Below are 26,665 nucleotides of genomic sequence, written 5' to 3'. Positions count from 1 at the left end.
ATTATCAGTTATGGGAAATTTCTGTCCATCTCTTTTTTGGGCTTTTGTGGATAATATTCCTGTCTCTCTGGTAGCCTTTGAGACTTTCTCCTTGCCCTCGATGTTTGTTAGTTTCGCTAGGATAATTTGAGGTGTGGATTTACTTTTAATCATTGTGCTGGGCACTTAGGCTGCAATTTTGATTTGAGAACTCCCATGTTCCATTCTGGAAAATCCTCAGCTGATATATCTTCTCATCTATTCCCTTTATTCTTTTTTTCAGGAATGCTTTCCAGATTAAGCTGACCCTCGTAACCTGTCTGTTACATCTCCTTTGTCTTTCTGGTAAGTCTTGGCTGTGTTGGAGGCAGTTATTTTGGGGGGTGGTAATAATTCTCCTTTCAGTTGGGCTTTTCCTCACTGTGGAAAGTGGAAGGCAGGGGTAGGTTTTTGATCCCATTTTACTCTAGAGGGCCATTTCCCTGAGGCTTCCTACTTACCACCCCTGTTCATTTTTCTCAAGCTCAGGAAGGGAGACCAATAAAAATAAGACTTTTGTGAGTGTCAGTTCCTCACCTTTCCCCTAGGTACACTTCCCCAGTGAATTTTTCCCACAGGTAAAATTCAGGCGTTTTCAGTGTTTTTCCCTGGCCACCGCTTTCAGGGACCACGCCCATAGTCATACTATCATTTGAGTGTTGCTTGTCTACTTTTGGCCAATTTGAACTTACTGTTTTATGTCATTGTGGACAAAGTAGAGAAACAAATGTCTTAATACCCTATTATACATTTAAGCAGTAAGAGTTGGTACTGTTACTCAACCCATGAGCAGGTCAGAGTGGGTATTCAGTGCCCCCGTTTCGTATGAAGCCTGGCACAATGCCCAGGTGTTTGACATCTTTGGAGGGAAACAGGTGTCTATATAATTGGACATGGATTAAGAAACTGAGAAATTTGAATGAGGCAAAATCAGTGGTAGAGGGCTGGCCTTACTAAGGTAAGGGTATAGATGGAAAGATGGTGGTCAACATGCCATAGATACAACCTATCACCAATGCTTCTTAGCTCACACTCAAGAGTTTCCTGGAGGACCCAGAAGTAGCCAAATTGGATTTTTTTGATACCCTAATTTGGCTTTCTCAAGGACAGAGTGTCCAGATACCCCCTCTGCTAGTTATTAACTAATCACATGACCATCCCCAAAATGTGCAAGATTCATCATTCTAGGGACTGTAGTTTTTTCTTCTCATTCGAACTCTCCTGTGAATCTTGGTTTTGCTTCTGTTCTAAGAATTAGTTTACCAGCTGACTGTCCCATGAGAGAAAATAATTTGTATGAAAGATAACTAAACTACATGCAACATAAAAGAGCTGTTTCTGTTATCCTTTGATAGATTTATGCTTTCTTTTTTTAAAAAAAATGTTTATTTTTGAGAGAGAGATGTGTGTGAGTGTGTGAGTTGGGGAGGGGCAGAGAGAGAGAGAATCCCACGCAGGCTCCACACTGTCAGCAAAGAGCCCGAGTGGGGGCTCGATCTCACAGACCGTGAGATCGTGATCTGAGCCGAAATCGAGAGTCGGACACTTAACTGACTGAGCCACCCGGGCTCTCTGACAGACTTATGCTTCCCATTTGGGACTTAGGTGGTAGCGCTGTGTCTAATATTGACTGACAGACACTTGTTCCAGTTTCCTGTTTTGCTGACTTGTAGCACAGTCTGTTAACACTTGTCTTGTTGAAGCTCTGTCTTGAGTCATCTGCAGCATCCCGTGGCCCGCCACACGGAAAGTGGTTTGCATAAGTTATTCCATTAGATGAAACGTGGAGTAGCTTTTCCAGGCTAATGAAAGTTGATCATGCCAGGCACTGTGTGGGAGGTTTAAATGGTTAGAGAAGCCGAATGATGAGGTTAGAAAGGCACTTTTCATGTGGTTGGTTCTTGGTGACTCAGATTCGTAGATCCCATGGCTCTCACCTGCCGACCCACCTCACCTGTGCTGTTGACTCAGCTCCAACCCCACTTGTCAATCTTTTTCTGTGTCTGTTTTCTTTCTTCATTAGTCCGTGGGATGTGTTCCTCACAAACTGGTCTAGGGCCAAAAAGTTTGGGCAGCCCTGCCTAGGAATTTTCTTTTCTTTTTTTTTTTTTTTTTTAACGTTTATTTTTATTTTTGAGACAGAGAGAGACAGAGCGTGAACAGGGGAGGGGGAGAGAGAGAGGGAGACACAGAATCTGAAACAGACTCCAGGCTCTGAGCTGTCGGCACAGAGCCTGACGCGGGGCTCGAACTCCCAGACCGTGAGATCATGACCTGAGCCGAAGTCGGACGCGTAACCGACTGAGCCACCCAGGCGCCCCAGGAATTTTCTTTTTTGAGATTTACTCTGAACGTTAACTTTGTAAAGTTTCCCCAAAGTCTTGCAGTGAAGAAGCTCGTCTAATTCTGTTTAATCCAGTGGTTCCCCAACTTGCAGTCTACCTGTCTGCCACCCCGATGCATCCCCCCCAGACACACGGCAGGTCCTCTGGGTGTGTGGTGGGCACAGTTTGGGAAAACCTGTTCTATAGCGATAGAAAAGCCTCTATATCCCTTCTAGCTCTGATCTCGGCTTCCCTTCAACCCTTGATTTTTTTCTTCCCTTTTCTTGTTTTATTAACACTTTTACTAGTGTGCAGTATCGATACAAGTTTTATCCACAAAGCTTCCAATTTAGTGAACTTCCAATTTTTTTATCATTGTGGTAAAAGATACGTAAATTATGTTGGCCACATTAGCCACAATTCCATGTAATTCAGTACATTCACGATGTTGTGCTCCCATCCCTGCTGTCTAGTTGCAGAACACTTGCATCACCCCAAAGGAAACCCTGTGCCCATCATCAGTCACTTCTCCCCACAGCCCCCAGCCCCTGGCGACCACTGTCCTACTGGCGGACTTTTCATCTGACTGCTCTAGGGAACCTCATAAATGGAGTTAGACGGTATCTGGTCTTTTATGACTAGTTGATTTCACTCGGTATTATGTCTGTGAGATCCATCCCTGTTGTGGCAGGTGTCAGAATGTTTTTCCTTTTTAAAAACATTTTTTAATGTTTTTATTTATTTTTGAGAGAGAGAGAGAGAGCACACAAGCCGGGGAGGGGCAGAGAGAGAGGGAGACACAGGATCTGAAGCAGGCTCCAGACTCCGAGCTGTCAGCACAGAGCCTGACGCGGAGCTGGAACTCGTGAGCCAGGAGGTCATGACCTGGGCTGAGGTCGGATGCTGAACCGACTGAGCCACCCAGGTGCCCCCAGAATGTCCTTCCTTCTTAAGCCTGAACACTGTCCCACGGTGTGTATAAACCATGTTTGGTTTATCCAGTCATCTGTCAATGGATGTGTGGGTGGCTTTTTGGGTAGATCCTCAGAAGCGGAGTAACTGGGTCATATTGTAATTCTGTTTCCTTCTTTGAGGAATTGCCATGCTCTGTATTGTAGAATGCGGCACCATTTTACATTCCCGCCAGCCTTGCGCAAAGGTGGGCTCCAATTTCTCCACACGCTTGCCAACACTTGTTAATTTTTTGAGGGGGGGGAGGGGCAGAGAGCAAGAGGGAGACACAGAATCCGAAGCAGCCTCCAGGCTCTGAGCTGTCAGCACGTGTTAATTTTTTAAAATTTATTTTTATAAGAGCCCCCCTCGTGGGTATGAAGTGGCATCTCATGGTGGTTTTGATTTGCATTTCCCTGATGATGAGTGATATTGAGCATCTTTTCATCAGTCTGTTGTCCGTCTGAATTTCTCCTGTGGAAAACTGTCTGTTCACGTCTGTCGCCCATTTTTGAAATCAGTGTTCTTGTCGTTGTCGATGAGTCCCCTACTTGTTAACAGGTAAGACTCTCTTACCGGCATCAACTTTACTTCTGGGGAGGATGTTGGCAGCATTAATTTCTTTTCTGCCATCAGCCATCATTTATCACTATCCTACTTGTCCTAGTCTCTGGCTGAACCGCGAGGCTCCATTCCTTCCCACCCCTTTCTACGGCCTGTGTTTTGGACCCTTGTCTTTTTAGCTGTTGTTTCCTTGGCTGGGCTGTTTTGTTTAAGTCCACTTCCCCATCACCTTCCTTTTCTTCCTAAAGGATTGTGTCATCCGCTGTTTGATTTTAGCCACGGTTACTCCACAGAAGCAGTGTTGTGGAAGTCCAAGAGCTTCTAGTTCCCCGCAGCCCTCTATGGGATTGGCACTGATGATGGCCCTCCCTTCTTTGGGCTTCCTTGGTCCCTGGGATACTTCTCTGTGACACTGAGTGGGGGAGTAAGCAGTGGGTGCAGGACTGTGGGCCCCGGGGCACCTTAGCCTGGCTGTCGATGCTGACTTTGTCCTTTAACTCATGCCAGGACCCGGGCTGGTGACTTCACTCTCGGGGTTCTCCTCAAAAAGAACTTTGGCACCCACCGTGAACATGCGTGGGAAGGATTTGCAAGCAATCACATGAGAAGCACTTGGCATGGTTGCCCGTGTGCAGGACGTGTCTGTGTCAGCCACTTTTGGCACATTAACGTGATTTTCCTCCTGTGTATCCACTTGATCCCTCTCCGCTCCCAATTTCCGTCTTCTGACTCGTGTTTCCTATATTCTGTTCTTTGTTCTTCATTAGTCTAATCCCAGACATTGTGTCACTCTTGCCATTTCAGTGTCCCACCCTGTGCGGGCAGATCTAATGAGGTCGGTTCTCTACATTTTAGCAGGAGGCTTCTTGTAACACAGATCTCAGCATTGTGCTATAGGGATGTATGTTCTGGAGGACACTTGACTCTTGTCAGATCACTGCACACCAGCCGCCCCCTCGCCGGCTCATCCACAGCCATGTCGGCAACTCTTCAAGTCTGGGAGAATTTAGCCTTTTCACCAATTTCTATGAATTGCATTATTAAAAAATTTTTTTTTCTTTAATGTTTATTTATATTTGAGAGAGAGAGAGAGAAAGAGTTGGGGAGCGGCAGAGAGAGACGGAGACAGAATCAGAAGCAGGCTTCAGGCTCTGAGCTGTCAGCACAGAGCCCGACGTGGGGCTTGAACTCTGGAGCTGTGAGATCATAACCTGAGCCGAAGTTGGATGCTTGACCGACTGAACCACCTTGGTGCCCCAGTAATATTTTGTTTTAATGTTTGAATTAGTCCAGTCCTGCTTTTTGGTTTTATTATTCCTGCTCTTTTCTGTAATTTTTTGTTTGTTTTCTAAATTAGTTGAGAGAGCTTAGTTTTTAAAAATTTCTTTCTTTTCTTTTTAAAAAAAGTTTGTTTATTTTTTGCTTCTTTATTTATTTATTGAGAGAGAAAGAGAGCACACGAGAAGGTGTGAGCAAGGCAGGGGCAGAGAGAGAGAGAGAGGTGAGAGAGAATCCCAAGCAGGCTACATGCTGTCAGCACAGAGCCTTATGTGGGGCTCCATCCCACAAACTGAGAGATCATGACCTGAACTGAAATCCAGAGTTGTATGCTCAACTGACTGAGCCACCCAGGCTCCCCTCTTTTCTTGTATAATGAAAATACTCAAGGCTATGCATTTGCCTCTGAAAGCAACTTTGAACACATCCTTAGGAATGCTCTGTGGTGGTCTCATTTGTTTTGTTTTATAAGTAATCTGTTTTTACACATTTAATTTCTCCTTTGACTTCTTAGTCAATTTTCTTTATTTCTTGGGATTTGGGATGATCTTGATCAAACTTAATTCCTTTATTGCTTTATGGTCAGGATGATGGCTTATTGTCTTCCTCTTAAGTCTGTATACAGTTCCATTGCTATCAGGAGTATATGTGGTTGTAACAATGGAAATACTGGTTTAAAATGAACACGAGCAGGATTTGAAAACGGTGCTTATACCTCACTTATTTTAGTCTAAATTTGAGTTCTTGTTTCTCCAACTGATACGTTGTGTTTCTTTTTGTTATTAAAATAGAATATATATTCTCAATAAAATTCTTGGGGGCACATTGCCAGTTTGGGTTTTCATAGGAAAGTGGTCCCGCCTGTTGTATAACAACCAGCACTCAGAGCCAGATAGAGTGACAAAATGAGGAGGTGTTGTTAAAAGTGGAACAGGACGGCTCTCTAACAAGCCCACCAATGTTTAACGATTTTAATGAACTTTAAAAAAAATGTCATATTTTCACTGTGATTCATTTTACATTAAAATCTGTGGTTTTCCTGCCAGAGTTATCTTTAGCGAAAGCTGTGTACGTTCAGCTAGATTTGGAGGGGAGGGAATGTGAGTGAGCCTGGAAGCAGATCCCAGATCCCACAAGAAAGCCAGGTGTCGGAGCGGGGATTTCCTGGGCATCTGGGTCTTGGTTCTGTTAATCTTGGGCCACACTCCCAATCTTGGCCACACTCCCTGACACGCGTATGGCAGTGACAGTCTTGGACATGCTCCCTGACACGCGTATGGCAGTGACTCAGTCAGGACCACTTGGGCATGGGTGACTTAGCCAGTGAAATGTCCTCCTCACACATTTCTGGCTTCTCCCACTGATCCCTGGCGTCCGTGCTGGGTTTTCAAGTGACACACGAGGGGGTGACTGGCATTTGACGAGGGATGATGGTCACCTGTTAGCATTTTCTTTTTCCATCTCAGGGAATGTGGTTTCCGTCCGTGCACGGAAAAGCTGTGAGTGCCTAGAGGTGGCCCGAGGAGGGAAGGCCGTCCAGGGAGGGAAGACGAGGCAGAAATACAGGAAAGGCAGGACACAGCTGAATGGGAATCGCCCCCCCCTCCCCCTGCTGTTCTCCAGTCTTCAGTGTAACCCTTTGTCTTGGAGAAGTGTCCCTCCCTGTCGAGTTTTCTCCTAACAGAAAGAAAAATCTAGTGGGGAAGAGTTATGTGGAAAAAACCACTTTCCCTTTCAAAGTCTTCCCAGAGAGAGGAGGAAGCCCTCGCTGACAGAGCGCGTGGGCCGTGGGCAGAATTCTGTCTCACACCACTGTGCTCGCAGGTGGTGGCTGCTCTGAGTCATGTTATCATTTATTCCTCAGTAAACGCGGAAGCGTCTAGGGCCGCCGGAACAAGGCACCACAGACCGAGGGGCTTCCCTGAGAGAAGTTGGCTGCCACCCTTTGGAGGCCCGAAGTCCCAGATCAAGGCGAGGAGGGTTGGTTCCGAGGGCCACGAGGGAGAATGTGCTCCAGGCCTCTCCCCCAGCTTCTGGTGGTTTGATGGCCGTCCTTGACGTTCCCTCGCCCGGGGCTGCATCACCCCGGTCTCTGCCCTCACCTTACGTGGTGTTCTGTGTATGTGTGTCTGGGTCTGCATTTCCTCTTTTCTAAATTAAAAAAGTTTTTTTTTTAATGTTTATTTATTTTTGAGGAGGTAGGGAGCAGAGAGAGAGGAAGACACAGAATCAGAAGCAGGCTCCAGGCTCTGAGCTGTCAGCACAGAGCCTGAGGTGGGGTTCAAACCCACGAACTGCAAGATCATGACCTGAACCGAAGCCGGATGCTCAACTGACTGAGCCACCCAGATGCCCCTCCTCTTTTTTTTTTTTTTAAGTTTATTCATTTATTTTGAGAGAGAGAGTATGAGACAGGGAGGGGCAGAGAGAGAGGGAGAGAGAGAATCCCAACCTTGCTGTCAGTGCGGAGCCCGACACGGGGCTTGAAGCCACAAACCATGAGATCATGACTTGAGCCAAAATCAAGAGTTAGACGCTTAACCAACTGAGCCACCCAGGTGCCCCGTGTCACATTTCCTCTTTATAGGGGCTCCAGTCATATTGGATTAGGGGTCCACACTACTCTGCATGACCAGATCTTATTACATTTCCCATGATCCTATTTCCAAACAAGGTCACCTTCTGAGATCCTGGGGGTTTCGAACGACTTCAGCATATGAATTTGGGGGTGAAGAGACACAATCCTGGCCCATAACAGTAAATATTTATTTACACACCCATTAAATGTTTAAGGAGCCTCTATTATGTGCAAAGTGTGATATGAGGCATTGAGACTTAAATAAATATGAGTAAAACATTTCCTGTACCAAACCACTTACAGTAAAGTAGGAGAGGCGTATAAACAAATAGCTGTGATTGGCGGAGTCATGGTAAAGGTAGGTACGAAGAATTGTGGTGCCAAGAAGGGAACTGGTCAAGCGTCCTCACTGGGGAAGAGACCACTGTGGGGGCAAAGCTTGAGCTGGATGCGAAAGGATTCAAAGAAGCTCGCTAGGTAGACTGCATGAGACAAAATGGCGCATTCACGGACTTTGAAGCCATCTTGTGGCAGGAGGATAGGGTGCACTGTGGTGGGTGGCCACTGCAAAGTCTTAAGTGTTAGAGCACTGCTATTGGACTTGTAGTTTCGGGAATGTTCTTCTGACGGACAGCATGGAGGCTAGAGTGTAGGTGGTTAAGTCTAGAGTTTGTGAGATAAAATGGTGGGAATGACCACGGGTCTGGTGCTTGTGGCACTGAGTGGATTCCAAGGCCCTTCGGTCTGAGAGAAAGAGTGGAGCTTGAGATTATCGGCGGGATGTCCAGTGACACTTGGATTTGGAATCAGGCAAAAAGTGTGGAAGGGCAGTATGCATTTGGGGATTGTTTTGTGTATAGCCATGGGAGCGGATAATTGTGTCAAATAGAAGAGGGCATCGGGGGCACACCTGGATTTTAGGGGCAGGATGAGGAAGAAGAGCCAATCAAGGAGAGTCGGAGAGAAGGATCAGGGAGATCGGACCAGGTGGGCACCCCACCGAAGCCGAGGAGTGTGGCGGTGGCAAGGAGAAGAGCTTGGACAGAAACCCCTGACATCACAAGTAGGTCATGGAAGATAAAGCCGAGAAAAGCAGTGTGGCCTGTGGCTCAGTCTTGACATGATGTTTTCAAAGTCTCTTCTGATATGTATGTGTGTGTCACCAGTTTGGTATTCAGAACGGCAATTTGAACCTTTCCTGAAATCTTTGGAAGAACACCGAAGATGAGTCCATCCATAATGCCCAGCAAAGTTTTCAATTCTTGTTACTCCCTCTGTATGCTCACCCCCGCCACCCTTTCTGGTGTCTCTCGTCTTCCTATCGACCCTACTCTGCTCCCCTAGTCACTCTGCCTTTTCCAGCATTTCTCAACTCTGTCCTCATCTACCACCCGAACTCTGTGCAAGGAGCAAGCTGGTAATGGGCAGTGTTCTCGATAGACCGGGGACCAGGGCTAGGCTCTGCGCATCTCCCTGTGAATTCTTTCCTGACCCCAAACAGGCTGTGGCTCACCTTTGGCAGGGTGTTTTCGGATGAGTAGTGGGCGTGGACATAGGTTGCTGTGGTCGAAGATTAACTAATTGGTGGACGAGGCAGTGGTGAGCTCCCAGAAGGTGTCAGGTGGTTGGGATAAGGACTCTTAAACACTTTTTTGGAGCGAATATTTGTTTTGCAGTCAGACCTACAGCAGAAATCCACACAGGCAGTGATTCTCATCCTAAGTGAAAAGTCAACACATGTGCGTTGTTCGTTATTATCTATTGTCATTGGAACTGATGAGGAAGAAATTCACAGTTCCCTCCCGGGCCTGAAGCCTGGGTCCCGGAGTGTGGACAGGGATTGAGGTGTGAGTGTGAATGCCCCTTGAGAGGAAGGAGTGAGAGCAGAGCATTGGAGCTTAGCGATGGTCGTAGACTCTGCCCGGATGTTCACTTCAGATCATTTGTTCAGTAAATATTTGCGCACCTCCTACCACTGTGTTAGGCCTTGAGGTTCCTGGGGCTCTGGGGAGTGAAGCAAAGCAGGTACATATCGCATCATTCCTGATCCGAAGATTCCCGATGGAAAGTGACTATTGGACTCTTTTATTAGAAGGCTGAGTACTTTAGGGAGTAGGGCAATGGGTGCCATGATGCACCTAGAGGGGGAAGTGGAGATAGACAGATGGCTCCATGCACTACCTGAGGGCCGTGAGGCTTTGCCTTGACTGGCCGTCTTGCACTTGGTCCCCGGCAATAAGGGACTCCTAAAAAGTAGGTGTGACTCAACATTACTTGTCACCACTATGGTAAGGTTTTCTCAAGTTCAGTAGTGAGGGAAAAGTTCAGTTTAAACTACTGAACTTGTTTATTAAGGATAACGACGTTCACTTTCCCTGCGACCAAGGTGTCTCTACAAGGCTTGCACTGTGATCTAGGTAAGAGTATTTGTGACCAGAACAATATTCGTATACAAATGGCAGTTGTAAAATTTGTTCCCAGGGTGTCGGGTAGAAATTTGCTTTCTTTTTTTTTTTTTAAAGTGTTTTTTTTTATATTTTTTTTTTAACGTTTATTTATTTTTGAGACAGAGAGAGACAGAGCATGAACGGGGGAGGGTCACAGAGAGAGGGAGACACAGAATCGGAAACAGGCTCCAGGCTCTGAGCTGTCAGCACAGAGCCCGACGCGGGGCTCAAACCCACGGACCGTGAGATCATGACCTGAGCCGAAGTCGGACGCTTAACCGACCGAGCCACCCAGGCGCCCCGAAATTTGCTTTCTTAAGAAGACTGCGAAGATGTTTGCCCAGTCTTTCTAACATTTGCTAATTCTCAAGTGTCCATTGGTTTATTCTTTATGGCTCATGTTTGTAAATGAACCTGCAGGTTGAACAGGCCTGCAAGGTTGAGGGAATTGTCTTGGCAACTGGGTGGGTCAGTGTTTGAATCATGAAAAGGGGCCCTTCAGCCTCCCCGATCAGTGAGTTTCTTGTCCAGGCGTCATGGCCTCGAAGTTTTGTCCAGAACCTGGGAGCCAAGTGATCTTGAGCCCAGCGAGCAGATGTCATGACGTGTTGCCTTATTTCTGTTAGAAACACAAATTTCGTTTCCTAGTCAGTCACGTGTTCTCAGTGCGATCCTTCCTGAACAATCAGCAAGTAAGAGAAGCTGAGGGAAGTTAAGTGATCATCCTGTAGGAAGAAAACCCACAGGCCTAAGAACGTAGCTCGTCACCTTGAGGTCGAAATCACCTGCCACACCTCCCGCGGTGACATCGAGAGCCCGCTGTCCGAAGGGCTTTAATTCTAGCAGGAGATACAGGGTCATCATTGCAATCAGCAGTGGAAGCCTCAGGATGGGCCTGCCTGCTGGCACTTGGATTTCAGCTTTTTTGCTTGTTTGTAGACTTTTGTGGTCTTCTTCTGTCAGGGTTGAGAGGTAGCCATGAGTGACCAGATCTGTGAAGAGAGAGTTTTTCCATCATCAGAGGAAAGTAGCACGTCGAGGGTGCTCTTGACGGGCCCTGGAGAGTGAGGTGTTTGGGGTTCGGGCCAGGAGGCTGTTCGGCAGAGGATTAGCTCCTCTCAAAGGGTCCCTTCCGCCGTGTGGACAAATCATGAATGCTTTTGACCTTTGTGTGTGCACAGCCGTGGTTGATTACCATGTACATGCACTATTTTCTCAAGGAAATTTCTCTTCCATTCTCTTAACCATATGCCTACCTCCTGGGACCAATAGGCAAATGCTGGAATTAATGTGTGGAGTTAATTCCTGTCTTCCTTGTCTGCATGGCTTTTTGTTCCCTTCCATACGAAAGCATTTGATGTTCTGTCTGAACACCCTCATAACACTCCGCACGCTGCCTCTGGTAACCCGCCAGCCCCCTCAGGGTGAGCAGTAGGGGGTGAAACTCTCGGTTTGGCTGTTTCTTCCATTGAGGTACGCCAGGTTCTGTTTCTTCTGGGAATAATTGAGGTCTTATGAAATGTACACAATGCAAAAATACCTAAGGCAGCGGAAAATTTTCCGAAAAAAATTTCATCCCAGGGAGATGCCATACAAAGCAAGGGTTTTCAAGTAAGGAAGTGTATCCACGTTGCAGAGAAGCAAGCTTTGGCTTTTGGAGACGTGGGCATCTTCTCATTGGCTCATACAGAGCTTTCCTTTGGGCTTCTATGTGGCAAATATGGTGCGTTGGCAGCTGCTACCACAGTGAAAAATACCGAAGGAAAGTGGTCCTTGCTCTGCTGGACGAAGCAGCAGGAGTTACCAAGCAGCGGGAAAGCCAGTCCAAGGTTTGCACAAAAAAATAAGAAAGTATGGGGCGCCCGGGGGGCTCAGTTGGTCAAACGTCTGACTCTTGATTTTGGCTGAGGTCATGATCTCACAGTTTGTGGGTTCAAGCCCCGCATCAGGCAGTGTGGAGCCTGCTTGGGATTCTCTCTCTCTTCTCTCTCCCTGCCCCTCCCCCGTCCTCTCTCTCTCTCTCAAAATAAATAAACATGAAAAAAAGTTTTGAAAATGAAACTCCTATAAAAAAAGGAAATAATACAGTACGGTCCATTAATGAAATTGACAAAATACCAGACGGTGGGTGCCATGAGCAGTAAATGAAGGCAGCGCTTTGCTGAGGAGTTGGGGGTGGCGGGTGAGGGGTGAGCTAAGTTGGCTGAGCGGAAGCGTGTGGGGGTGCAGGTGGAGGCCCAGAACGCATGCAGGGAGGGACGTCTGCACAGAAGGGAAAGAACAGGTCTGTTTGTGGGACTGAAAGGGAACAGGAGTGGCCTGAGGGCAGAGGTGCCGATGTTAACGGAACAGATGGTGCAGGCCAGGGGCTAACTGATGAGGAGCCCTGAGTCGTCATCGTAAAGGTTGGCTGAACCTCCTCGTCCAGAAATGAAATTTCAAGCCACGAAGACACCTCGCAGGCAGCACGGGCCAACCTGAACGCTGCCTATTTTGTCCTCTGCCTCTTGTTCAGGGCACCTCATGTAAAGTGAAATCTGGGCCCGGGACGCCTGGGTGGCTCAGTCGGTGGAGCGTCTGACTCTTGATCTCGGCTCAGGTTGTGATCTCACGGTCGTGGGATTGAGCCCCGAGTCGGGCTCTGTGCTGACAGCATGGAGCCTGCTTGGGATTTTCTCTCTCCCTCTCTCTCTGCCCCTCCCCACTTGTTCTCTCTCTCTTTCTCTCTTGAAATAAATAAATGAACTTTTTTTTTTTTTTTTAATTAAAATCTGGGCAGGCCAAATTGCAGAATGATCACATTCACTGGTTTTAATTAGTATTCTTCCTTCTCTTCCCTGTTCTGTGGTTTGTATGCTCAATTCCTATCACTCTAGAATTCACGTTGAGGCCATCCAGGCAGCCTAGATTCTGTGGCTCTACCCTTTGGGCCACAGGACTATGGACTAATCAGGGATAAGATGCCCCTCCGCCCCCGAGAAATCTCTTGTACTTGTTTTCAGGCTGTTTTACGTGGGATTAAAGAGTACTCTCCTGCCTGTATTTCACCAGACCCAGGCAATCGAAGAGCTTTTCCAATTTTTCCAGGTTTTTGTCACATAGTTGACTGTGTAGAATAATCAGCAGACCCATTCATGATGTGGTGCTGTATCCTTTCTGCATTTTACCAGTTGGTTTTGTTTGGCGTTTGGTCAGAAGAAGGGCCCCCAATTCTTAGCTTACTGAAATAATCCATAGCTTATTTTTTAATTTTTTTAAATGCTTATTTATTTGAGATAAAGAGAGAGAGCAAGCAGGGCGGGGGGCAGAGAGAGAGGGAGAGACAGAGAGAGAGAATTCCAAGTAGGCTCTACACTGGCAGCAAGGAGCCTGATGCAGGACTTGAACCCACAAACCATGAGATCATGACCTGAGTTGATAGGAAGTGTTGGATTCTTAACCAACTGAGCCACCCAGGCTCCACCAAAACTTTTTATTTATTTATTTATTTATTTATTTATTTATTTATTTATAAATGTTTATTTTTGAGAGAGAAAGAGAGAGACAGAGCATGAACTGGGGAGGGGCAGAGAGAGAAGGAGACACAGAATCCAAAACAGGCTTCAGGCTCTGCTGTCAGCACAGAACCCGATGCGGGGCCCGAACTCGGGAACGGAGAGGCCATGACCTGGGCTGGAGTTAGACGCATAACCAACCGAGCCACCCAGGCGCCCCCAGAGCTTATGCTTTAAGAAGCCCACTGTACATTGGCCCTTCCTGAATCTATGGACAGACACTATTTGTTGCCGTCGCTCCCTTTGACGCTGTGGATGCAACTGTCCCGTACAACTGCTCAGTGTTATTTGGACTGTTCGGGAAAGAACGCTTCAGAGGTTTAAAGGAATCAGGTTTTGTTTTGTTTTGTTTTGTTTTTTAACGTTTATTTATTTTTGAGACAGAGAGAGACAGAGCATGAATGGGGGAGGGTCAGAGAGAGGGAGACAGGCTCCAGGCTCTGAGCGGTCAGCACAGAGCCCGACGCGGGGCTTGAACTCACAGACCGCGAGATCATGACCTGAGCCGAAGTTGGACGCTTAACCGACTGAGACACCCAGGTGCCCCAGGAATCAGGTTTTAAAAACCTTGAGCTGTGATTTTGGTTTCTGAAGGCTTCAGAGCTGCTAGTGAAACATTTTTTTTTTTTTAATAGAGAAAGCTTCAGCAGGGAGTAGAGTGCAGAGCAAGGGGGCAGCGGGGGTGCCTCTAGACCCCCCGAGCACATTCACGTCTCTCTCAGTGTCTGGGTTCGTGTCACCAGGCCAGATATGATCATCTTGTCCATGTTCAGGAGGGAATGAGTCTAGAGCGTCTGGAAATGGCCCTTCCCAGTGGGAAGCACAGCGGATAGCGTGGAAAGGCGACATTTTCCTCTGGGTAGTAAGTTCATGTAATTGAGGAAGATGCAAGGAGTCTCAGGAGACCCCGGGACTGCTCGCGGTGACACAGCCTTTCACATAGTAGGTGCTCAGTGAATGCTGGAGGACGATCCTTGCTCTGGATGGAACTGTGCTCCCTGCCCCTCAAATTCATGTATGTGGTGGCATTTGCGGGGGTGGGGGGGCTTTGGGAGCTAATGAAGTTCCGATGAGGTCATGCGTGTGGGGCTTGTGTGGTGGTGGGATTAGTGTCCTTGTAAAGAAGAGACCCAAGAACCCAAGGGAGCCCCTGTGCACCTTCCTTCCCCTCCCTCTCTCTCCCTCTCTCCTCCTCTCCCCCCCCGCCCCCCCGCCACATGGGGACACAGTGAGAAATCGGCTGTTGCAAGCCACGAGGAGGACTGTCCCCAGAACCCAACCATGCTGGCGGGCTGATCTCTGACTTCCTGCCTCCGGAGCTGCGAGAGATAAAGGTCTGTTGCTCAAAGTACCGCCCAGTCTGCGGTATTTTGTTGCCTAAAATGTCATTCCTGAAAATGCCTTCTCAAAGCTCTAAATTCATCGACTCGGAGACAACTGATCATTGGCATGAATCCCGCACTGTATCTCCTCAGATGCCTCCTTGGTTTGATTGGAGCGGCCATGTGCAAAGTTAGTGGGAGGCTTCTCTGTTGTCTTATGAGTAGGAGAGAGAGGCCCCATCGGACCCCAGACTCATCAGGGTGGGAAGCCTCGGGAAGGACTGTGGGCTCCCTGGGGTCCTCAGAAAATGCAAGGTCCTGAGCCTGCCCTGCCTGGTCTCTAGCCTGACACCCAGATTTTCCTTTGGTACAACTTGCCCTGTTTCTGGAACCCACCAGGCCCTTCCGGATTCCCTGCCTCTGCCCCTCGGCCTCCCTGGAGTATCCCCTCCCACCCCCATCCCGGCAGACCTCTCTTCTCTCCTGTACGCTCTCCAAGAAAAACCGGAGCTGGTCAGCGGATAAAGCGGCAGGAACTATCACCGTGGGGGGAGACCCCAGGATAGAGGTGGGTTCAACTCCGAATATGGCACAGACAAGTGGGATGTGTAGCCAAGGAGCAGGGCGGTGGTGGGGGGCGGGGGCAGTCAGTGGATGACAACTTCTTTTATTTTTTAATTTTTTAATGTTTATTTATTTTTGAGAGAGAGCGCAGCAGGGGAGGGGCAGAGAGAGAGGAAGACACAGAACCTGAAACAGGCTCCAGGCTCTGAGCTGTCAGCACAGAGCCCAACACGGGGCTCAAACCCCATGAACCACGAGATCATGACCTGAGCTGAAGTCGGACGCTTAACCGCCTGAGCCACCCAGGCGCCCCGCAGATGAGAGGTTCTTAAGAGGAAAGAAACATCAGAGCTCGGGGGTCTGGCCAAACCAACCTAGCAGGATTCTAGCTAAAATTGGGCAGAAGTCTGAAGATCAAGGCCTCTTCAGGAAAGGAATTTGAGGAGCCGATGGGAGCTTGGTCGGAGAGTGTTTGTCCGGCACACGGTCCTCCTCGCTGTGTTCAGCAGTAGCTGTTGTCCTGCGCACGCTGTGGGCCGTGAGCCCCTCCCAGGTCTGTCTTCATCGTGGAGCTCCTGGCACCCGGACCCCGTCCTGGCACAGGGGGGCCTCTCAGGAGGGCCTGGGATGAGGGCAAGCGCTCACTGCCTGTGACACCCATGGGCCACGCCGAGGGCTCTTCTGACAGGATACGTTCCTGTCCTCATCGGTCAGCCTGGAAAGACGGGCACAGGATGCCCCTGGGGCCAGACCTGTGGGGACATTTCACTGACACAGCATCCCTCAGCCACCAGCGGCAGGAAAGACGGATGATGAAGGGGTTTCTGTTCACAGCTCTTGGATGGGCTCATGAGATGATGTGAAAGGCCAAGACGTCCCTCCCCTGGGTTGGGACACTTGAATGTCCTTCCACTAAGGAGGAGGCCCCTCTAAACGCCCGTGCATGACTCGGCCACGGGCTGCACAACGGTCGGGGCGGCTGGTGGGGAAGGCCGCATCCACTGGCCGCCTCCCGAGGGCTTCTGCTGAGTCTCGCAGGAGTCAGGATAGAAGGTAAAACAGTTTGTAAACCGGAGAGGGGTTGAAACAGAGCTGAAGTTTATTTTGTTAATCAGGAAAATAATTTTAAATTGTCAGCCAGTGTAACCATTTTAAAAATACAATTAATGGGGTGCCTGGGTGGCGCAGTCGGTTGAGTGTCTGACTTCAGCCAGGTCACGATCTCGCGGTCCGTGAGTTCGAGCCCCGCGTCAGGCTCTGGGCTGATGGCTCAGAGCCTGGAGCCTGTTTCCGATTCTGTGTCTCCCTCTCTCTCTGCCCCTCCCCCGTTCATGCTCTGTCTCTCTCTGTCCCAAAAATAAATAAACGTTAAAAAAAAAAATTAAAAAAAAAATAATAAAAAAAATAAAAATACAATTAAGGGGCGCCTGGGTGGCTCAGTCAGTTAAGCGTCTGACTTCTGCTCAGGTCATGATCTTGAGGTTTGTGAGTTTGAGCCCCACGTCGGGCTCTGTGCCGACAGCTCGGAGCCTGGGGCCTGCTTCGGATTCTGTGTCTCCCTCTGTCTCTGCCCCGCCTCTGCTCATGTTCTGTGTCCCTTTCTCTCAAAAATAAATTGACATTAAAAATTTTTAAAATACAATTAAAAAGGGGCCCCCGGGTGGCTCAGTCGGTTAAACATCTGACTTCGGCTCAGATTATAATCTCACGGTTCGTGAGTTCGAGCTACCCTTCAGGCTCTGTGCTGACAGCTTGGAGCCTGAGCCTGCTTCAGATTCTGTGTCTCCCTCTCTCTCTGCCCTTCTCCCGCTCACACTCTCTCTCTGTCTCTCAAAAAAAAAAACATTAAAAAAAATTTTTAAAAATATAATTAAAGAGTACATTTTAGGGACACCTGGGTGTCTCAGTCGATTGAGCATCTGACTCTTGATTTTGGCTCAGGTCGTGATCCCAGGGTTGTGGAGTCGAGCCCTATGTTGGACTCTACTGAGCATGAAGCCTGCTTGGGATTCTCTCTCTGTCTCTCCCTCTGACCCTATCCTGCTTGTGCTCTTTCTCTCTCTCTTAAAACAAAAACAAAACAAGTACATTTTATCCCCCAAAGTGGTAAACGGGTGCAGCTCACAGACGCCCCCCTCTGCTCGACCCCAGCCTGGCTGCCAGGCCCCAGTTCGGCTGTGAGCCAGCCAGCCAGCCGGAGCGGAGAGAAGCAGGGAGGGACACACACACCTTCTCAAGAGTGAGTGGCAGTGTGGGGGCTGTCCCCCCAGTGCCTCCAGCTCCACGGTGCCGTCCGCCCCTCCAGGTGCCACCTGGGTAGTTCTGAGGCGTGACCGTCCTCGGCTCAGGTGTGCGAGCCTGTCCACCACGGGCTGTGTGGGACCCTGTGCACCAGACCCGGGGTCCGACACCTACTGTCGGAAAAAACCCTCCGTTCTTATTTTCACGAGCCTCTAACTGTGATTTCGCGCTTTCTTCCGTTACGAACGTGGGCCCCGTATTAGCTTCCTGGGGCTGCTGTGACTACGGACCCCAGGCGGGTGGCTTAAAACAACGGAAAGGTGTCGTCTCACAGCTCTGGAGGTTGGAAGTCTGAGATGAAGGTGTGGGCAGGGGATGGTTCCTTCAGGGGCTGTGAGGGGGACTCTTCTCTGGGCCCTTCTCCTGGCTTCCGGTAGTTGCTGGCCATCTTGGCCTTCCTTGGCCTGTAGATGCATCACGCCGTCTCTGCGTACATCCTCACGTGGTGTTTTCCCCGTGTGTGTCTGTTTCCAAATACCCCCTTCTCTAAGATAAAAAAAATTAAAAAAAATTTATAATGTTTATTTAAGTCTGAGACAGAGACAGAGTATGAGTGGGGGAGGGGCAGAGAGAGAGGGAGACACAGAATCCGAAGCAGGCTCCGGGCTCTGAGCTGTCAGCACAGAGTCCGACACGGGGCTCGAACTCACGGACCGCGAGATCATGACCTGAGCCGAAGTCGGACGCTTAACCGACTGAGCCACTCAGGCACCCCAATAAAAAAATTTTTTTTTAATGTTTACTCATTTTTTGAGAAAGAGAGAGAGACCGAGTGTGAGTGGGGAGAGGCCGAGAGAGAGGGAGGCACAGAATCCGAAGCAGGCTCTGGGCTCTGAGCTGCCTGCACAGAGTCCGACATGGGGCTCGAACTCACAGATCGTGAGATCATGACCTGAGCCAAAGTTGGATGCTTAACCGATTGACCCACCAGGCGCCCCCAAATACCCCCTTTTCATAAGGACATGAGGTATAACTAGATGATGGCCCACCCTGATGACCTTATGGCGATTTGGTAAAGACCCTGTCCCCAAATGAGGTCACGTTCTGAGGTACTGGCGGGGGGGGGCAGGACTCCCAACACCCCAATTTCAAGGGGGACACAAATCAGCCCGTAGCAGACACTGACCCACACAGCAGAGCCGTGACTCTGTCTCTCAAAGAAATCACCCGTGATTTCACATCCCGTGATAGTAGTTGTAAACGTTTCCAAATATGGCCATGGCTCCTGCTGCCTTCAAAATTGAGGCAGTTATCAGACCTGGAGCCAGAAATTGTCAGATGCTGCAATAAAGAAGTGCACACATTGCCCTGGTGCGCTTTAAAAACTATTTTGGTGCACTTATTCCAATGTCGTTGATTTCCTTTGTAATCCTATATGTTTGGAAGCAGCCATCCAGGAGCGAGGCTCTCTGAGGGCCTTCTAGACCGCTCTGTCCGCTCTCCTTTGGCTTTGGGTCACCCCGTGAACAGGGCGCCCCTGCTTGTCTGTGACCGGAAGCACGCTGGGCCGAATACTGCTGGCCAGGTGGAGCTTGAAGAGGAGTCGAGTTATGAGTCGATACTCTCAGAGGGCACACTGGGATAAGACCCAGGACGGAAATAATTACTGCCATGAAGTCAGAGCTTTCCAGCCACCCTGTGAGGCAGATGTCACGATCCCAGTTGGAGACAAAGATGCAGATCAGCAGCCTTGAAGTGTCCTGGGCCAAATTACGGCGCTCTGTTGATGGAGCCAGACGTGAACAAGATCTTCTGTTTCCAAATTCCTCGATGCTTCCATCCCAGCAGGCTGCCCGAAATGAACAAAAAGGGATTTTTAAAATCTGCTGTCTGGCATCTTAAGCTGACTTTTAATGGAAAGTGGAGATGGTCCTGGCCTGGCAATGAATGAAATATTGTAGAATGTTGTGGAAACCGCACACTTTGATCAAGGAGCCTGTCTTCCTTGTCTGGGCAACTGGTAGGTTAAAGCAGCCGTCAACACTTGAGAGCTCCCAGAAAAAGGAAGCCCCAGGCTTCATTTCCTGGGGTCCTATTAATTCTATTTTTAATTTTCTGTAAGCTACTATGTTTTGACATCTTAAAAACAACAATAACAAAAATGCTTTCTGGATGAGGAGGGACTGCCCCCCCCCCCAAGGTTGAGTCAATTCTTAGGGATAAGGTAGGACCCAGCCAGGACCAGATCTTGAATATGCAAACTAACCTGTCCAGAGTCACAGGTCCTCTGCTCCCTGGCCCTTGTGCCCCAGGAGATAAGATTCCTCTGCCTTGATCATCCCACAGCCAGGTGCTGGGTATCTAGGGGCCATCCCCAGAGCTGGCTCCCAGAATTATTCAAACTAGCCAGTCCTAAGCTGTTCACCCTGCTGTGTGTATTGCCTTTACCACAAAAGGCTCAAACCTGTCTGTTGCTTCTGCTTCCTGACCAAAACCTGTGACCTTCCTGTGGCCCAGAATGACAAGCCATGTCTTTTGTTTCTAAGAAGACTGTAACATTAACATTTTCTTTCAATGACATTGACTTGTCCGGGTTGTCATTCATTCCTCTTTATAAATTAAGACCTGGGCACAAAACAGGTTTGTCCTGTGATACACTGGTCCGTGAAACATCCTGTGGTGGTGGTGGTGGTGGTGGGGGGGGGGGAATCAGATTTGTGGCCAAATGAATTCGGGCTATGTTATAGAAGATCTCCCCTTTTCAGAGATTTATTTTTAATTAAAATTATTAAAAAATAATGGTGGTACAACTTACATACAGCAAAGTACACACGTCTTAACCCGTATGGCTCAGTGAAATTTTACATATGTCTACACCCATGTAAACCACTACCCAGATCAAGAATAAAAAAAAGCAGCTTTCCAGAAGGGTCCTCGTGCCCTCTCCTGGTTAATAATCCCTCCATCAAAGGTAATGACTATTCTAGCTTCTATCATCACCGATATATTTTGCCTGGTTTTGAGCTTCTTATCAGTGGAATCATTCAGAACATAACTTTCACGTCTGGCTCTTTTCATTCAGCATAATGTCTATCAGATTAATACATAGTGGGTATATCAGAAGTTTGTATTTTTTAATGGCCGTGTCACATTTGATTGGCCCATTCTGCTGTCCAAAGAAATTTTTAATTTACGTTTGTGCCTTTATCAATGTATTGTGTCTTGTCTCCATGTTCATTCTTTTTTTGACTACTTGGTGAAAATGACTCTGGGCCCACAGTGACTTCTGTGCTGTCAGTGGGCTAGGCTGTGCCCTTGTCATGGAGGTCTGCATCTCGGGGCCGGGTTGGGGGACTGTCCTCAGGGTTTCTCCTCTGCTACGGGCAGTTCTGCTCCTTATATCTGCTGTTCCTGTGTTTTTAGAGATCTCTTTACTTCTTTTTTTTAAATTTTTTTGATTAAAAAATTTTTAGTGTTTATTTTTTGAGAGAGAGAGAGAGAGAGAGTTGGAGAGGGGCAGGGAGAGAGGGAGACAGAATCCGAAGCAGGCTCTAGGCTCTGAGCTGCCAGCACAGAGACCGATGTGGGACTCAAACTCACAAACCGGAGATCATGACCTGAGCCAAAGTCGGATGCTCCGACCGGCTGAGCCACCCAGGCGCCCCAGAGATCTCTGCTTCTTGCTAATCCCTCGTCACTCACATCCCATGTTATAGGAACAATTCTTTATGTTAAACTTTCCCTTTGGATTACCGTGTGGCTTCTCTCTCCTGTTTGGACCCAGATGGATATCACAGGTTTTGGCACTAACGGGCAGCAACGTGTTCCGTGCGTTCTTGGCCATGCCCCATTTCTGTTGTGTCTGAGCTCAGGAGTTGTTTGCTGGGTCATGGCGTCCAGCTTTCCCTGCCGTAGATGCTGCCAGACGATTACGGCTTTCCGAAGTGTTTGTATTAATTTACACGCCCATTTCCTTTTAGTCATCCTCATGGGTGGCTGTGGTACTTGTGGTTTCATTTGCATTTCCCTAATGACTAATGATGTACTTCCTTGGGTTTTGGCCATTTGGATAATCTTCTTTTGTGAAATACCTGTTCACAATTCATTTTTTTTTAATTGTGGGTTTTTTTTTGTTTGTTTTTGTGGTATTCTTGTTGATTCATAGCAGTTCTTGACAGAGTCTAGATAATAGTCCTTTGTCACATCAATGTATGGCAGATATGTTCTCCCATTCTGTGGCTTGCTTTTGAACTCTCTTGATGGGATCTTTTTTTTTATGGTATCTCTTGAAGTTCCATTCATCACCCCTTTCCTTTTAGATCGAGGAGGTCCTCTCCTGCCTGCCCCCCCCACCCCCCCACACCCTCCCCAGCCCAGTCCATTAAACTTGATTTTGCAGATGTTTTCCTGCCCTTGGAGATGGATTTCCATTCTGTTTGTCTTCAGGCCCTGTAGCCTTAGGTCAGGAGTTTTACCCACCTGGCCTGGGAAGGGACCCTCCACATGACTGTCCGTTAAGATGCTGACTCCTGGGCTCCCTGCAGACAGCCTTTCCCTGCCCTAAAGGCCCTTGATGTGCTGTTACTTGCTTATTCCCTTGTAATTTGAACGTGCCCAGGGTCTAACCTGTGCACAGCCCTGTACAGTATTAGGAGGGCACACCCCTGGCCCTCTGGGCACACCAGCCCAGGAGGAACACAGCTGCCCCAGCCTGGAGCTGTAGTGATACCTACAGAGGAGCCCGTGGAGGGCAGGAGGCGGAGAAGGAAGGGAGGGACCTGCCGCCTTCTGGCTTGCCTTGATCTATAATTCATGCACAATACTGATCTACTCCAGTTCCCAGGCTCTGTGTCCGTGTCTGTAGTGCTCATAGGTTGAAAGAGCAGAGCCGGGGACCCAGAATCTGCCAAATAAACTGCTGTTCCGTTACTGACTGGACAGCTGGGCCACGCGGACTGGTCCCGGTGGGTTTTGAAGGTGGGGCTTCCACAGCAGAGCAGTTGTTTGTTCTTGGCTCTGTCTGTGGAGCTGCTTTATGCCAAGGGTTCCCTCTTCTCAGCCAGACTGAGGGGCAGAACCTGGGGGGATGCATTTCCTTTGCTTGAAACGTGGTGTTCCAGGCTCTGTTCCTTATTGATGCTGGGTGCCCTCCGGTGGAAGGTTGGATTCAGGGTTCTTTCCTTTTCTTTCTTTTTTAAAAAAAATTTTAATGTGTATTTATTTTTGAGAGAGAGACAGAGTACAAGCAGGGGAAGGGGAAGGGGCAGAGAGAGAGGGAGACACGGAATCTGAAGCAGGCTCCGGGCTCCGAGCTGTCAGCACAGAGCCCGACGCGGGGCTCAACTCACGAACCACGAGATCGTGACCTGAGCTGAAGTCGGATGCTCAACCGACTGAGCCACCCAGGCGCCCTGATCCTTTCATCATTCCACTCAGGTGCTTTTTTTGTCTTGCTTCCTGCTTTTTTTGTCTCTTTGCAGACAGGAGCACTGAGTTGAGAATAGATGGATTTCTTCCCTGTGTTAAATTCTGTAAGCCTCAGCCACAGACTCTTACGTAGGAGGTCAGTTTTCAGCATGAGGCATTGGACCCAAACTGACTTGTGAGTCCACCTCGTCCCCTTACTGAGCTCCCGGTGCTGTCCTAGTGCATCAGGCCCAGCAGGCTTCTTGGGTATTTGCATGCTGTTATTGTTGTCGACAGGTGAACCAGGCGGCAGAGTTTGTCTTGATCGCACCCACTTTGCAGATAAGAAAAGTGAGGCTGGAGTTGGGGGGGGGGCCCAAATGCTTCTCAAGGTCACCCGGGTAGGTGGTAATGTGGTTCTGTCTGGCACGGCCGATGTAATGGGGAGGGGCTGCTGGCGAGGCATGACTGATTTGAATGGCACTATTCTTTTTGTCTTTTCCTCATAGTGACTCTCCAGGATGAGAATCCGCATTTTGGACAAACAAAGTGAGTCCGGAACCTGACAGTGCCCCTTGGCACTCACTGACAGCTCTTTGGCACGTTGCCTCCCGGAATCTACCCCGTGGCTTAGCTTTCAAGCCAGAGGGTCCATCGGAGCCAGGAGAAAGTGAGTGATTTCCTTTCTTAATGTTACAGCATTAACACGGGTGGTCCTGGATTTGCTGACAATGACAGAGATGAGTGGGCACAAGACGAAAGAATCAGGACATTGAAAGAAGTCACCTAAAAAAGTAAAACCAGCACCTCTAGCAGGGACGGAACCAAGGTACGGTATCCCCCCCGCCTTCTGTGAGGTTTTGTGTTGCAAGGTGTCAGTCACCCGCGGTCAACCGCTGTCCCCAAGCCGATGGTCCCCATTCTGACCTCTCATCAGAAGGTCAGCAGCAGCCTAGCACAACGTCACCCGCCTGCCTCGCTCACCTCATCACATCACACAGGCATTTTGTCACCTACCGTCATCCCCAGGAGGGTGAGGACAGCACAGTTAGATATTGAGAGAGAGACCACATTCACATAACTTTTATTACAGCATATGATTAAAACTGCTCTATTGGATTGTTCATTATTGCCGTTAATCTCTTACTGTGCCTAATTTAAAAATTAGCAACTTATAGGAACGAGGGTTCGGCACTGTGCTCAGTGTCAGGCACCTGCTGGGGGTCTTGGAAGGTAGCCTCCCGGGTAAGGCAGGGGGAGCAAAGTTGTACAGATCACAACATTGGTCTTGCTTCTTTCTGGGCGTGGTAGGATGGTGCTTGACTCCGTCAGAGAAGAATGCAGATGGTTCGTACGTTGAGACCTAGAACACGTGGTTTCCAGTCTCGCAGGTTCTCTGGCTGGATTTCGTTATGGAGTCCGGACGGGCAGAGCTAGAAGGACCCAGTGGGAGATCTGATCCCGTGTGTTAGAGGGGGAGTCTGAGAGCCCCATGGGCGAAGGGCGGGCTGGCCCGGAACGCCGTGCTCCGGCCTCACGCTCTGGAGTGGACGACCCTGTCGGGCATCCATGCTCACTGCTGACGCACGGCTCTCCACCTGTGCAACGAGACCCCAGCGTCTCTGTCTTCCCCCCGCTAAGCCTCCCGGGGCAGAGCTAAGCACGCTGTCCTCCTTTTGAGACCTAACGACTCCACTTTGCTCCTTTCAGATGGCTTTTGTGAAGATGCGACTGGTATATGTCTCGCTGGTGGTCCTGGGAGCCCTCTGTTTGTATTTTAGCATGTCCAGTCTGACTCCTTTTAAAGGCGAGCCGTTTGTTTTCAAGAAAGAAAGAGGGAGCTTCCTTCAGCTCCCAGATATCAACTGCAGGCAGGACCCCCCTTTCCTTGTCCTGCTGGTGACCTCCTCCCACGAACAGTTGTTTGCTCGCACGGTCATCCGGAACACGTGGGGGAAAGAAAAGAACGTGAGTGGCAAGCAAATAAAAACGTTCTTCCTCCTGGGAGCCACGGCCAACAAGGACCTGTCGAGACTGGTGGCACAGGAGAGCCAGCAGCATCGCGACATTATCCAGAAGGACTTCATGGACGCCTACTTCAACTTGACCCTGAAGACCATGATGGGCATAGAGTGGATTCACCGCTTCTGTCCTCAGGCGGCTTTTGTGATGAAAACGGACTCCGACATGTTCGTCAACGTCTACTACCTGACCGAGCTGCTTCTGAAGAAAAACAGAACCACCCGGTTTTTCACCGGCTTCTTAAAACTGAACGAGTTTCCCATTAGGGACAAGCACAACAAGTGGTTTGTCAGTAAGTACGAATACCCATGGGACAAGTACCCGCCCTTCTGCTCGGGCACTGGCTACGTGTTCTCCAGCGATGTCGCGGGTCAGGTGTACAACGTCTCGGAGAGCGTCCCGTTCATTAAGCTGGAAGACGTCTTCGTGGGGCTCTGCCTCGCCAAACTGCAAATCAGGCTGGAGGAACTTCACTCCGAGCAGACCTTCTTCCCAAACGGGTTACGCTTTTCCACGTGTCGTTTTAAGAAGATCGTGGCCTGCCATTTTGTCAAGCCTCACCACATGCTGAGCTATTGGCAGGCTCTGGAAAATTCTCTGGGGGAAGAGTGCCCAGCTGAATGAGGAGAGCCTGGGGGCACCCGTGGACACACGTCAGATAGCTTTGGAAGATCTTGGGTGGCACTGCTGAGGATCGACGTGGGGGTAGGGGGGGAGCGAGGAGGGGGGACGGGCAGGGGAGGGTGATCTCCTCCACGTCTGAACCAGCACGTGAGCCTGAGAGAAACCGCTTGGTGCCCAAGCAATAACAGATGCCATCTCCTGAGTACCTACGCTGTTGCACCAAGCATGTGATGCACGCCCACGTCTTCCCATTTGCAGGGGCCGTCTCCACAGTGCGTCCACACTGCGTCCCCCTCTGACACACAGGAAACAGCAGCGCGTGGAGGCACAGGGCCTCGTCCCCAGGCTCCCGGCCAGTGAACGTTGGGGCAGCGATGAAAAATCCAGCACCGTCAGAACTGAGGTGCAGCCAACGACTGGGTCGGCCCCTCTGTCCCGGAGAGACGCCTGCTGCTGACGCCCTTCAGCGCCTTTGTAGAGTCCCCTCCGCCTCCGCTCCTAATCCTTGTGCTTTTAGTGCTGTCACTGGGGCGAAGCAGCGTGCCCCCAGATCCTTAATTCTCTGCGGTGGGTCCAGCTGGACCCCGAGTCCCTGTGAGCGTCTCGGCCCTCCGCTCACGGCAGAACGAGAACATCCCAGGCAAGAGCCCGTCAGAAACCGCCATCCCTAGATGGAAGATTCGGCTTAGAAATGGCTGCAGAGTCGGCCTGTGGTGCAGATTCTTGGCCGCTCTGCCGACCTCTCCCGGGGCGTCTGTTTGTTGCGGATGCC

General features: G+C 49.3%; 1 protein-coding gene across 3 annotated transcripts; it reads left to right on the top strand.

Annotated features, from left to right (window-relative positions):
* Positions 1–25,967, top strand: B3GALT5 (beta-1,3-galactosyltransferase 5). Of its 3 annotated transcripts, none has more exons than XM_040483889.1 (5): positions 1–324; positions 14,944–15,048; positions 15,436–15,604; positions 23,757–24,076; positions 24,958–25,967. In XM_040483889.1, the coding sequence occupies exon 5, from the start codon at positions 24,958–24,960 to the stop codon at positions 25,891–25,893; it is 936 nt and encodes a 311-aa protein (XP_040339823.1). In that variant the 5' UTR covers positions 1–324; positions 14,944–15,048; positions 15,436–15,604; positions 23,757–24,076; the 3' UTR covers positions 25,894–25,967. The 3 variants fall into 3 exon arrangements, with proteins under 3 accessions (XP_040339823.1, XP_040339822.1, XP_040339824.1); XM_040483888.1 differs by having other exon boundaries at positions 5–324; positions 23,757–23,917; XM_040483890.1 differs by lacking the exons at positions 14,944–15,048; positions 15,436–15,604 and having other exon boundaries at positions 241–324; positions 23,757–23,917.
* Positions 25,968–26,665: the final 698 nt, after the last annotated feature.

This window comes from Herpailurus yagouaroundi, unplaced genomic scaffold (genome assembly GCF_014898765.1).
Source record: "Herpailurus yagouaroundi ecotype Mexico unplaced genomic scaffold, PumYag 162, whole genome shotgun sequence".
Lineage (NCBI taxonomy): Eukaryota > Metazoa > Chordata > Mammalia > Carnivora > Felidae > Herpailurus > Herpailurus yagouaroundi.
Note: the sequence above shows the minus strand (reverse complement) of the source record. Positions and strands in the feature narration are given on the sequence as shown.